The sequence below is a fragment of the Canis aureus genome, chromosome 26, assembly GCF_053574225.1.
Source record: "Canis aureus isolate CA01 chromosome 26, VMU_Caureus_v.1.0, whole genome shotgun sequence".
Classification (NCBI taxonomy): domain Eukaryota; kingdom Metazoa; phylum Chordata; class Mammalia; order Carnivora; family Canidae; genus Canis; species Canis aureus.
Window position 1 is genome coordinate 14748292 of NC_135636.1, and position 14076 is coordinate 14762367.

Genomic DNA, 14076 nt, shown 5'->3' on the forward strand with positions numbered 1-14076 from the left:
AATCCATAAAGTAGCCTCCATTTCAAACTGCTGTGAAGAACAAGATTTTCTTTCAAAAATTTCTATTAATGAATCAATTCTGTGAGTAATTCATGGCATGAATAAGAAAAATCATGCCCAAATCGATGAATCCAGTTCATCAAATGGGAATTACGAATGAATACGCATTACCCACATTTCAGTATTTTGATGCTGGTAGGATTTACTGAAGAGCCGAGCCTTTTGGATCTGGCTTTCATCTGAAGTGACTTCTGCCTTCTGAGGGCAGCAGAGGGATTTTGGTCATGGTCAAGTCTCTGGAGGCAGACAATCAGATGACTGTTCCAGGAAACAGGTTGGGGTGCAGAAAGCCATACTATAAGCGGTACCCCTTCTTGCCTTTCTTATAGACGAAATTATGAGTCCTCTCATGACATCTAATCCCTGCTCTTTTCTGCTTTGTTTGGGAATCAAAGCAACAGGTTTCTTCCCATTTTATTCATGGAGACAGATATTAGAAGAGCAAGCAAACAAGAGCGGTAAACAAATACATTTTAAGTTCAAGGTCTGCACGTGTTGCAGATTTTCTTTCCTCACTTTTCATTCCCAAACTTGTTTTCAGAAGGGACCAGAGACCTCTAACCCCTTCTAAGAACAAAAGATAATAGTCTCAGTTGTGGTATCATTTGTGTTTCCCCTGAGAAGGGAGATTCTCCAGGGAGACCCCCCCATTTGCCAGACTGTCTTGTGGGCACCCCCTGGTGGTCACTGAGGTGGAGTGTCTCTCTGTTCCTGGCATCCAGAAAGAAGATCCTCGCTGGAACGCTTCTATAAGACTAATAGAAACCTTCTGATTTTTCTTTGGAGCAGCAAGAAATAGATGACCAGCAAGAGAAGAAGGAGCAGAAAAGACACAAAATGTTTTCAGGCCAAATGGTGTTAAAATGTAGTCATCAGAGCTAGGAGTCCTTGTGTTTTTCTGCCAGCTGCATGAGCAGATCTCTTTGCCCTCTCTCTGTGCTTTAGTTTTCTCATCCGGAAAATAAGAAACTTAAACTAGATTATTTCTAAGAGTGCTTTGGCTTTTAACTTATCTCCTATGCAATATATGTGTGTTTAATAAGTGTCTTCTACATAGAGGTGTTGGAAGCCATGTCTGCTCCCTGACGTGGCACCAGCCCTGAGAAGAGATCAGTGCCTGGGGAATTGAAAACAATGTGAAGACATCTTGTAGGCATCTTTTTGACCCCCATCACCTACCATTTTCCACCTGTGAAAGGGAAAGCATCCTGAATGTTTGAAATAGTTGATAATGATCAAGGCATAACCAAAGCCAGTTGAAACTTAGTTTCTTCCAAGAGGCTCTCATCCAATCACAGTTAAAACCCGTAAGCCTTCAGAAAGATGTAAGGATGTACGTTTAAATCCTACACTCCTGATAATAAGGTAGACAAGACCCTCTTTCTCTATTTTTGGGTCCTGCTCATCACTTTAAGGTTTAATAAATTCTGAAACTAAAAGTCATATTTTAAAAATACACCTCACATTTGTTATGTCTTATAATGAGGCAATTGATTTCCACAATGGCCTGTGTATTTTTAAGCAACTCACTTAGTTGCTCCCACCTCCATTTCCTTACCTGTGAGTGGGGAATATGAAAGAGAACACCCATGAGGACATGTTTTGTAAGGGGCCACATGAGCATGTGTGAGTGTTATTGAAGCTGATTCTGATTCATAGCCAGACCCCAGCGATGTACCTGACAGCTGCAACATTTTCCTACAGAACATCAAGCAATTATTTCACATGTTTCTTGGCTTAAAGTGATAATTCCTCTTTAATGCAAATGGTCCTTAAAAGGAGGAAGATAGATAACATTTCTTAGAGAAAAATACATCCTAAAAGTGACGAACTGACTATACTGAAATCTGGAAAGACTCACAAGAAATACTGAGTTTCCCAACAATTTGGCTATGAAAAAATCATTTCTGTTGGGAGAAGAGGACAGAAAAGGGTTTGTTCAGTCTCCCATAAGGAAGCCTCCATTTCAAGCTGCTGGTACTGAAGAGCAAGGTTTTCTTTCAAGGCAAATGTTAAAAACTCTTCTTTTAAAAATTGCTTTTAACAGTCAACTTGAGGGGTGCCTGGGTGGCTCAGTCCTTTAAGCGTCTGCCTTTGGCTCAGATCCCAGGGTCCTGGGATTGAGCCTGCATCGGCTCCCTGCTCAATGGGGAGTCTGCTTCTCCTCTTCCCTCTGCCTTTGCTCCTTCACCCCCACTCGTGCTCTCTCTTTTCTCTCTCTCAAATAAATAAATAAAATAAAAGAATAATCAACTCGAGCCCAGGATTTGTGTAAGAGAAACCAGGTCCAAACTGATGAACCCAGCTCACCAAATGGGAGTAATAATCATAAGGGATTTATAAAGATTAAATAAGATAATATATATTTTAAGTGCCTAAAAAATAAAGGATTGGGCAGTCTGGGTGGCTCAGAGGTTTAGCGCTGCCTTAGCCCAGGACGTGATCCTGGAGTCCTGGGATCGAGTCCCACATCGGGCTCCCTGCATGGAGCCTGCTTCTCCCTCCGCCTGTGTCTCTGCCTCTCTCTCTCTCTCTCTCTCTATGTCTCTCATAAATAAATAAATAAAATCTTTAAAAAAAATAAATGACCAAGAAGTCTTAGCTCCTTCTGAGCTGTATGTGTTTGTTTTTGGAAGTAAAGGATACAAGGATCTCAGCTGCACTGGAAAAAAAATTGTGCTGAGCTTTCTCTGTGGTAATGCACTGGAGGGTGACTCTGGTTCTATAGTCTTTTATCCAGGGGGATGAACTCTTTCTACCTCTGTTTCCTGTCCTGTCCCCCTTGAGCCATTGTATTTTTGAAAAGTGACTTCCCTCCCTTTTGAACCAGCCTCCAGCTTTTTCAGCACCTGTCTTTTCAACAGGTCAGCCTTTGTGTGTGTCTCCTACTTTCTGAGAACACGCCCCACCCCGCTCCAGCTCACCAGCTCATCCTTTGGACCAAGGAATGGGGACAGTGGCACTCCTCTCTTGGCCTCTATCCCACATCAGTCTGGTTGCTCCCCCCCAGCGCCTGCTTTTCCTCAGAGTTGTCCTGACACAGTGCCTGGCATGTGGGGAAAAAATCCTTGTGACAAGTGGCTGTGTACCTTTTAGGACTCCTTTGATCCGAGGGGAATGGTGGGTGGTGGGGAGTCTATGCAGAGAAGTGGAAATGGTGTGCCTTTCCTCGGTGCACACCTAGTTGTTCTGGGAAGCCAGGGAGGACTGTGGCTTGGCCCAACATTTTCTGCCTTACTTTGTCAAATGTTGTCTCTTCTTCCTACAGTAATCCTGGGGACTCTTTTCATCCCAGGGTTTTATTCCAAATGGAATGTTAAGAGGGTTCAGATGCTAAGAGACAGCTCAGGGCGGTGGGGGTGGGGAGAGGTGTGAGCTTGTCCAGATCTGTGGCTTTGCCAGGACTGTTTTTAAGTTGACGCAGGACTAAATAAAAAGCCCCTTGCTTTGATCTCAGGGACTTCCTGGGTAGACTGTCTGATTAGATAAAGATCACGTATCCCCCTACCCCCCATCCTTTAGGAAGTAATCTAAGCTTTGCAGGCATTCCTTGTCTTGTACTCCTGTCTCCTTCTCAAAGTCTATTTCTCTCTCTGTCTCATTGGATCCCTCCCTGGGTCTTGGGTTTTTCTTTCTGTTTTAGCAGGAAAAGGAGCCTGAGAAAGTAGGGCACTTCTTCTCCCCCTTTAAGCCTTCTTAAGTTATTTAGAAACAAAACAAAAGCTTTGTTTGAGAGCCTCATATGGACCTCGTCTGGTCCTGGGCATCAAAGGGAATTGGTCTCTGTTTGCAACATGGGCAGCTGCTGGGATGCTATGAAGCGATCGAGGTGGCAGGTGGAGGGTTTGGAGAGAGAAATAGAGTCAGTCCCTGAACTGGGTTCATCAGCCAAGACAACAGAGTGTAAGGTGAATGTTGTGTGCAGGCATCTCTTCTCTTAGAGCAACCTGTAACTATGTAATTTAGACCCGGATACTCAGGACATGCCCCAGAAAGTGTCTCTGACAGTGATGAACTGGCTTGTTCTTGGGATTGGGGCAATAAAAAAAAAAGCTTGAACCTAAAGACGTGCCAAATTAAAAATCATCTAGGGTGGGTCATAGATTCTCAGCTTTGTTCAGGAGACTCTCTTTAAGACATTAAGAAATGAGACTTTGTAAAAGATTTTATGCACTTTTAATATTTTATTTTGGGATGCTTGGGTGGCTCAGCGGTTTAGTGCCCACCTTCAGCCCAGGACATGATCCTGGAGACCCGGGATCGAGTCCCACATCAGGCTCCCTGCATGGAGCCTGCTTCTCCCTCTGCCTGTGTCTCCGCCTCTCTCTCTCTGTGTCTCTCATGAATAAATAAATAAAATCTTAAAAAAATTATTTTATTTAAACCTCTGTGCCAGTCATTCTTCTAAATGATACACACAATGTACATAATATAAATGTTAATTCATTAAATCCTCATGATAACCCCATTGCAACAGTACCAAATGGGAAACTACAGCACAGAGAAGTGAAGTATCTTGCTCAAGGTTACACAGCTAGCATGTGGCAGATTAAAGATTCAAATCCAGGGAGTCTAGCCCAAGACTAACTCTGCTGCCCAGCCCTGCTACCACCACCACCCCCACCCCGCCAATACACATGTGCTTAGAAATTCACTGAGAAAATACACATGGGGAGAAAAAATATACATTTATGAATTCAGTAACATTTTAAAATATTTTCACCCATGTGAAAAATCATCACCCGTGTATATAGGAGGCAGTTGAATGTAGAAGTTCATTCATCAGTTTCATAAACATTTCTTTGAAAGCTGGCTGTGTGTGCCTGGCCCTGGGCTAGGTGCTGGAGATGGCACAGAGACTGAAATGCACCAGGTTCCTGCGGTCAAGCTGAGGCTTTAAGACCACGGGCCTGGGCCCAGAGACCAAGGACCACGTGTGCACAGCAATGCTACTGAGGGTTTTAGATGCTATGGGACCGGGGACCTGGAACTTCCCGGAACAGAGCATTTCTCTCCTTGGATCTGAGTGACAATCTTCACTTAACCCTAAGAGGAAAAGCCCTGCTCAAAGCCATGTTCTGCATGAGGCTTATTGCCTGGTCTGCTCACACTTGCCATAAAAATATATGACTGCATTTGTCACAAAAATTCATATGGTTTAGGCCCCTGTGGAAGAAACTGCTAATTTTCTCTCTAGTATCTTCTTTCTTTGTCATGGACCTCGTTAGCTGGGGCACTTGGCTACCTAGATAAAGACATCCTCCTCTCTTGCAACCGGAGGACTGAGTTCTGGTAAATGGGATGCAAGGAAAAATGTGCCTGCAACTTCTGAGAAGTCTTTTTCACTCCTTTCTCTTTTTTGCTGGCTGGAGTATGAATGTGATTGCTGGAGCTTGGGTAGTCATTTTAGACCATGAAGTGGAAATGGCTTGAAGAGAAATGTGGAAGAAACTGGAACCCATGACTACTTGGGACTATTAAAGGCCAGGCTTATTTTTCACAAGACAGTGATAAACTTCTATCTTATTTAAGCCATGGTTATCTTGTTTGGTATAGCCTCCCTCTTAAATGATATGTGATGTGGTTTTATTCTTATTTACTTGATTATCCCTAAAGCTACACAATATCTGTCTGATATGCTTCATTTCTTTTTAATTTCTTTTAAAGATTATTTATTTATTTCAGAGAGAGAGAGAGAGAAAGAGAGAGAGAGTGAGCATAAGAGCGAGCATAAACAGGGGGGCAAGGTAGATAGAGAAGCAGACTCTCTGCCATCCAGGGATCCCAATGCGGGACTCGATCCCAATCATGACCTGAGTCAAAGGCAGATGCTTAACTGACTGAGCCACCCAGGGATCCTTGTTTTCTGTTTAAATTAACCAGAGTTAAGTTCTCTTGGTTTCAGCCTTGAGTCCCTATGGCATCATCTCTCTCAATGTGCTGCCCTTGGGTTTGCAAGCACAGGAGCATACCAATGCTTTTAAGGTTAAAATATCTCCTGAAACACAGAGCTAGTGTACCACCCAGAACTCTGCTAATGAAGTCTGAATTCTTTTCAGAATTTCGGAAGTATTTTTGCTTGAGGTGTACTCTACTATCCCTTCCATGGATTTGTCTTTTCTGGGAAAAAAGATAAGATGCTGTGTTTTTCCAGGGCCCATGACCCCTCAGACTTTGCTTGGGGGGGGTCTCACTGAGGGGCATGGTTAATAGGGCCAATGGTCCCCAGGCCCGTGACCCCTCAGCTTTTGTTGGGAGTAGGGGGAGGCTTTTGCTGCAGGGCATGGTTGATGGGGTCAGTGGTCTGAGTTATTGGTCACTTCCCATGGGAAGCCTGGGCCCTTTGCTCTGCAGCTCCACCTGCTGCACATCAAACTTAACCCCTTCGTACCTTCAGTCATCACAGCAACCTTAGAACTCTAAAAACCAACTCTCTCTTTTTTTTTTTGACAAATAAGCTAGAGTGAGGGATTTTTTTTTTCAGGCTTCCATTTCACCATCCTTTTCCCCTTTATTTCTCTCTGTTCTCTAATCAGTACCTTGCTGAGCCTTCTTCCACCTCCCTGAGTGACTGTGCCCTGCTATGATTAAGTGGGGCTCACTTCTCGAATCTTGGTCCCTGGAGACCCAGACAAGATGTGGATCAGTAGCCCCTGGTGTGTCCAAGCTCTGCCTTCTATAACCTCCAGTTTCTGACAGAAGTAGAAACACCTGGCATGTCAGGCTCACATCTGGTTCATCCAGCAGAAACCAGAAGTTGCTCATAGTCTAGTTGTTCTTACTCTAGTTTTCTACAATTCGATTTTTCAGGGGAACGGAGAGTGGGAAAAACCTGTGGCAGATGGATGCGGAGTCATCGTGATGGCTGTGGGATAGACCCTCTGATGGACCAGTGGGGACCAGGGGCCCGACATGAACTTGGAAGGTGCTCAGATGAGAATAAAATCCCACTCCTTCACACCCCACCCTGATGCTGGTTCCCTGTAGAAAAGGTGGGACAGAGGGGACAGAAGTACCTGCACATTTGACATCCAAAGGGTGAAAGAAGAAATGTGGGTTTGGAGCCAGACATACCCTGGTTTAAATGTGGATCTACCACTTGAGTGATCATGGGCAAGTCTTTCTACTACCTGAGGCTTGAGGTCCTCACCTGTGACATTTTATTTATTTATTTATTTATTTATTTATTTATTTATTTATTTAATTTTATTCATTAGACACACAAAAAGGGGGGGGAGCGCAGAGACACAGGCAGAGGGAGAAGCAGCTCCATGCAGGGAGCCCGATGTGGGACTCAATCCCGGGACTCCAGGATCACGGCCTGGGCCAAAGGCAGGTGCTAAACTGCTGAGCCACCCAGGGATCCCCTCACCTGTGACATTTTAAAAAGGTGGCTGAGTTTATTTCTTGATCCAATATCTAGCACAAAGGAAATGCTCAGTAAGCAGGCATTTCACACTGAAATGGGACCCAGTGGCCTTAGAAGGGGCAGTTCTCATGTTTTCTTTGGCTCTTCCAGCAGATCTGGGAACAGAACTGCAGGGGGCATGACAGGAATTGTGATTTAGCAAGGCTGTGGGATGAGCTCGGGGCCTTCCATTCAGTAGGTGCTGGATTTGGGACCATGTTCCCAGTCCTGGCCTCTGTTTATCCCAAACTGTGCACACAAGAAATGAAGTTAGAATCTGAATTTGGGGATAGGCAGTGTGTTCTTCTCTTGAAAGAACGAAGGCAACTGTTAGTTGGAGTGGCTTCCTTGCCTAGGAGTTGGTGAATACAGACGTCCCAACTCTAATATTACCATTACCAACCAATGGCAGCCTGCACATCATCCTCTGTGTGTGGACTTATATGTGCCAAGGGGCATTAGACTCATGACCTTGTAGGATGCCATCCAACCTCACTACATCATTTATTTTTTTCCCTTCAGTTTTGTCTATTTTTAGTACTTAGTTGAAAATATATTACACATACAGAAAATAACGTAACAACTGTTCATTACCCAATGCTCAGACTTAACCGGTATTAATATCTTGTAGTATATTTTAGGTTTCTTTTTTTTAAATACCATATTTCCTCTAATGTTTTCCACTTTTTCCACCTACTCACTGTCATCCATCCTCAGGTGTAACTGTTACCTTGAAATTGGATGGTTAGCCTTCCTGTGCATAATTTAGTACTATTACCTATGTTGATGTCCACACATAATATAGCATTGTTTTGTGACTCTTTAAATTATTGAAATTGTGTAAAACTTCATATATCCATTTGCAATTTACTTTTTTACATATTATATTTTTATGACACATCTGTGACAGTAGGCATAGCTTTAGATCATTTTAACAGCTGGATAGTATTCTATCTTAATGCATGGTTTATTTGGCCACTCCTCTGTTGGTAGACAAGTTGTTTCCAATTTTTGACAATAGAAAGAAAGCCCTCAGGAGTGAAATTGGTGATTTCTGCTATATCCACTTTACAGCATCCACTGTACTAGGTATAGTCAAATTATCCCCATAAGCAATGGCAATAAGAATTTCTGTTTTTTCACCATCTTGCCAACACTTGTTATCGTTAGACTTTTTTCCCCCTAAATAAAATGTGGCAGCTCTGATTTATTAAGTACAGTCTCTGTAATTAATCACATCCTCATCTGGTCCCATCGTATCTATCACTTTGTAATATAGTCATCTGAACTAGTCACCCCACTGAACCATTCATTTATGACAGGGTTCCTGCTCCTTTTTTGTGTCTCCAGTATCCAGCATGGTGAATTGTGACAAGCACACAGCAAATGCTCAGCACACATACATTGACTTAAATCTAAAGAATAAAAATATCAAAGAATGGTTAGTGTAGGGATAGAACCAATATTGATCAAAGAACCAGAACCTTCAATCACTCCTGGGTAGAATGTCAACCAATAACTTTGGAAAACCCTCGGACAGTATCTACTAATACTGTGCATGCCTGAGGACCTGTTAATTACACTCCCAATAGAAGTGTGTCTATATGAGCACTAAAAGACACACCTGAACTGTTCACAGCAGCGCTGTTTGTAAAAGCTCCAAACTGGCAACCACCCAAATGCCTGTTCATGGCAGAAAGGTAAATAGAAACTTGCGATACTGGACAATGATGAGAATGAATGACTGATAACTCCAAACAGCAATATGGAAGACTCACACAAAATGATGTTGAACAAAAGATGCCAGACCTCAAGGAGCATATGTCAGAGGACTCTAGCAACATTCGAAAATCAGGCAAAACAAATCTAGTGTCATGATATTGATTACTTTTGGTGGAAAGTGGGTGCTGACTGGAAGGTAGCATAGGAGTGATGGTAATGTTTTATTTATTTTGTGTTGAGGTAACATTTACATATGGTGAAATCCAATCTTTCTATAAGTGGACAATTCATTGAATTTTGACAAATATATATGGTTGTGTAGCCACCACCATAATCGAGATATAGACCATTTCATCCCAGCGAGTTTCCTCATGACCCTTCAATTATTTCTTGACTTTGGTCATGACTGTGTTCACCTTGTGAAAATTCACTGAGCTACACATTTATGACATGTGTACATTTTTCTGATTGTACGTTATACATCAATAAAATGTTTATTTATTTATTTATTTATTTATTTATTTATTTATTTATTATTTGAGTATTCAAAACAAACAAAAAGATTGGCCCAAAGAATAGAAGTTGGCTACAAAAACGCCAGTTGGGTGGCAAAAGGAATGAAAGAGGAGCAGTGAGGAAGGCAATTGGAATGGTACAGGGTAGAAATCTTGAAGAAGAGAAAACAGAGAGTGAGTTTGCTTTTATCCCAAACTTCAGTTTTTTACATTTGCTGATGGTGAGTGGTATGAACCAAGCTTTATCTCCCTAGAACAGGATCCCTGCTTTCCTCCTTTTTTGTTTTCTCTTCATCATATCCTGTCATAGTGGGAGTGAGCACTCAAGAGTTGCTTCATGGAGGGCTTTTTCCTGAGGTCTGGAGAAGGTGGGCCTTGACTTCCACTCCATAGAGTCAGTCACCAGGTGAGGATCGTAAAACATTCTTGAAGAAAAATCTTCCCTCCACAGCAATCAGCACAAAACACCTCATTCTCTTTTGACTGAAGGAATCCTAACCATGTGGCTCTGGGGCACGAGGCCCCTGGAAATCTCTTCCTGGTCTTGGCTGGTCCCTGCAGGGGCATTTGAAGGTCCCTGGGGACAGGTGCATCAGTGGTGTAGGTCTCCCCAGTCTTGACCTGTATAAAGACTTCACTTTAGTTATATTGACAACAGGGGCAATGAGTTACCTTAGGAGGTCCAGAGAGGATTTTGTCTTGGGAAATCCTGGCTTTTCTCTTTGCTTTTCCCCTCTCTCCTTCTCCATCTGCTAAGCTTTCCAAAGATAAAACAGAACAAAACCTGCGCTGAGTGTAGAGGGGTGAAGGAGGACAGAGCTAGACAAAGCAAAACCGCATGTCTACTGGTGTGAAATCTTGAAGTGGTGCTTGTTAAGATCTGCTACTGCTCCATTTCACTAAGGAATTAAAGGCATACTTCATTTAGGCCATTCCCTTCCATGGCAAATAAACCTAATATGTAGTCATGACCTTTGAGAAAAATAAACTTAGCTGCATAGAGAAAAAAATTCCTTTTTTCTTTTTTAATAGTCAGGCTTGAAATTTTTATATCCTTTGAGTCATGTTCTTGAAGCAATTGGCTGGTTAGTTCAAGAAATGTTACTTTCCCAATTCAAACATGACATTTTGAAAATCATCCATGAATTACATGCCTCAAGAATGAAAGACTTTTCTGAGCCGTTTGAAAGTTGTTTTTTAAGTTTATAATTTTTTTTTATTTTGAGGGCAATCATGAATATCTGTAAGGGCACATTTACTATTCCCAGAACAGATAGAAAATTAGCAAAGTTGTAAAATTCTTACCCAGCTTTGCTTTTGCAGCTGTGTTTCAATCCAGCTCCCCTCCTCCCCGCCAATTCCCCAACCGCCAAAATGGTTGAAGATGATGTTCTTTTTACCATTCTAGGCAAGGCACTGATCTTTGTATGTTGACTTTCCAAACCTCTACATGGAGATGAAGATAGAGAAAAGCAAAAACAAAAAACAAAAACAAAAACAGAAAACCTAATCATCTCTAAGCTTTGTTCTTCTGGTTCAACAAAGAGTTGCTAGTCTCATAAATTTGTTCCTAAGATGTCTTACCTTCTGATCCCAGAAAGTGCCTCTCTTCTTCTAATCCTGTATGGTAAACCAACACTAAGCCTCAGAAAAGCAATGGGCTGTAAGCTTTCTGTCTTAATTTATACTACTGTATTCAGGATCTGTACACATGGATGTATGTTCCTGAGTATACCCACCCAGTAATTACTGCGGCAAGCCTTTAATTAGTCTAAAATAGTGCAGGCATAATGTGACAACCCACACATTTTTCCATTGGAAACTGTAAGTGGATGACAAAGGGAGAACCCCATCCTCTTCTCTCCCCACACATAACTTCCTGTGAAGCTTTTTCATGATTTTGTATGTCAGGCCAGAATCACTGCTCAAGGGGGCATTGATCACCGTCGCTTAATTAGAACAGTGCTACTTAAAGCGTGGTCTGTGGAGCAGGGTTGGTTTGTAGCCAGCAAGGAGATGAATTCAAAGATTAGGAGAAGGTGTTCAGCAGTTTTTAGAGGTATCTGGAAGGGTCATTTTCTGTCTGCTGGACTGGATCAGTTTTCAGAAAAACTGAGGGTTTATAACTTTGGTTTGTAAAAGCTCAAAAATCTAGTAGAGTGCCAATCTCTGGTCAGTATGAGATTGGCTTTTCTTTTTTGGTAGAGCTATCACCAACAGCCAAGCCTCATCTCTGCAGGAGCATGATGGTAATGAAAGTAAGCTTATGTTTGAATAGCATTCAGTAAGTATTAAAACATAAAGTTATGTGTTGGTTTGGGACTCCCCTGGAAACGAATCCAAAGAAAATGATTGGAGCAGGTAGGACACTGGGGAGATGATTCCAGCAAGCAACAGAAAGAGAGTGGGGAAGAAACACAAGGATGGGAAGAAAGCCAATAGATAACATGTTAGCAAGCCAGTTACCCCTGTGGGGGCCTGGAGCTCAGTCCCGATGGAGCTCTGAGAATAGAATAAAACATGCTTCAGAATTGCCCCACTTGAGAGTGAGGAAGCTGGAGTATTCATCCACATAGTTCTGCTCAGTTGACTGTTAAGTGCTCTGAGGAGCACTGTTAACTCCCTGGCATTTGAGTCTGTTCCTGTGCAAGCCGAGGAGCCCCACTACCCAGAGAGAGTGATCAGGCAAAGGCTTACAGGAGCTTCCAGTTGAGAGCTGGGCTGGTGGACACAGATGTGTAGGAACTGTGGGAAGCGCCAAGAGGGTTGTGCCAGTGATTAGGTAAGACAGGTGGTCTTAGCCAATTGATAGATAGTAAACCGAGGACGGGTTAGCACTACAATGCACTGTGGAAGATGGTGAGGGGCTGGGAAAGCCCTTTCTTCTTTGGTCGCTTGCTTTGGGCCCATCCAGAGTCCTGTCCGCTGCCTTTCACTCCTGCCTTGTGTAGCCAGGTGGTCTACCTCTGTGGCAGACACGGGCTGAGTGCGTACATAGCCTATCTAGGCTTCCTGCACCCCCAAAGTCCCAACTAAACTCTATTTCTCAATTGTCCTCCCAAAAGAGTGTGGCATGGAACAGAGCTGTGGAGATGGAGTGGAAATGATGTACAGTACTTCTCTGCTTGACCTATGTAAACCTTTATGCTTGTCCTGCCTGCTCTTTACTCAAGTAGACAGGAATAGAGCTGATTCCCAGGACATCCCAGAGAGTCACATCTTGAAGACGGCTGAGCCACAGTATAGAAGGACCCTGGACCCCTGGGTCATCACTCAGAGGAAAGCCACTTGACCAGAAACATACCATAGATTTTTACTGTCTTAAGCCACTGTGATTTTAAGGATTACCCTTTTTTAAAAAAAAAAAAATTATTTATTTATTCATGAGAGATACAAAGAGAGGCAGAGACATAGGCAGAGGGAGAAGCAGGCTCTTTGCAGGAGCCCGATGTAGGACTTGATCCCAGGACCTCAGGATCACGACCTGAGCCAAAGGCAGACACTCAACTACTGAGGCACCCAGGCATCCGGATTTTGAGGATTATTTATTACAGCAATTAGTATTTCCATAAGTAATACAACATATGTGTGTGATCAAATTTATTTTTCTTTACATTATCTATCACTCTTTCAGATTATGTGCTTACATATTTTTTGGCTGTCTGCTCTTCAACAGGAAGACTTGGATTTGTATACGATTAAAACTCTGGCCTCTGGAATAGTGCCTGGCAACTAGTAGGTGGTCAGTATATAGTTGCCAAATGACTAAATACCAATGTCCAAACTTCATTGCACATGGTATCTGACAGGCCCCAGGAACTTCGTGGTTCTTGTCTTAGTTAATTCTCATAACAACTGCATGAGGAAATGGAAATCCACAGGGGCTGATTCACCTGTCCAGTGAAACACAGCAGGCAAGTGTGAGACCCGGAACTGGAATACAGGCAGTTTGCATCAACCTTCAAATTCTTCAGCTCTCTGCACATTGCCTGACATCTGCCCGGTAAGGTGCTAGGAACTAGGGGTGTAGAGAAGCACGGGATGCAACACCCACCTCTGAGGCCCACCCAACAGGTGACAGCATGGGGCTTGCCTGCAGGAGGGAAAACAGGTCAGTCTCTGTTCTTCTAGAAATGTCGAGCTCTGTTACTGACCCAACTGGAGCAAGGGCTCAGCTAGAGGAGCAAGCATCATCTTACAGAATGACACAGCTGAACAAAATATGTAGAAATAAAGCCAGATCCTCTGTGCCCAATATGAGACACCATAAGGATTGTTGCAGGGGATTCGGCCGATTTGAATAAATTGAGTAAAGGCAGAGTGAGTTAGAGGAAAACAAAAACCACACTGATCCTGTGAGTGTTGCAAAAA

General features: G+C 42.9%; 1 protein-coding gene across 2 annotated transcripts in view; it reads left to right on the forward strand.

The window, feature by feature from the left end:
• TASP1 (taspase 1) overlaps positions 1 to 8674 on the forward strand; it is a 317844-nt gene extending 309170 nt beyond the window's left edge. For both annotated transcript variants that reach the window (XR_013364862.1, XM_077872192.1), the window contains one exon: positions 6871 to 8674. Coding sequence is in view for 1 of the 2 variants with exons in the window: in XM_077872192.1 (XP_077728318.1) it covers positions 6871 to 6936 (66 nt within the window). In the remaining variant the exon portion in view is untranslated. The remainder of the gene's footprint in view (positions 1 to 6870) is intronic.
• The last annotated feature ends 5402 nt before the right edge of the window (positions 8675 to 14076 follow it).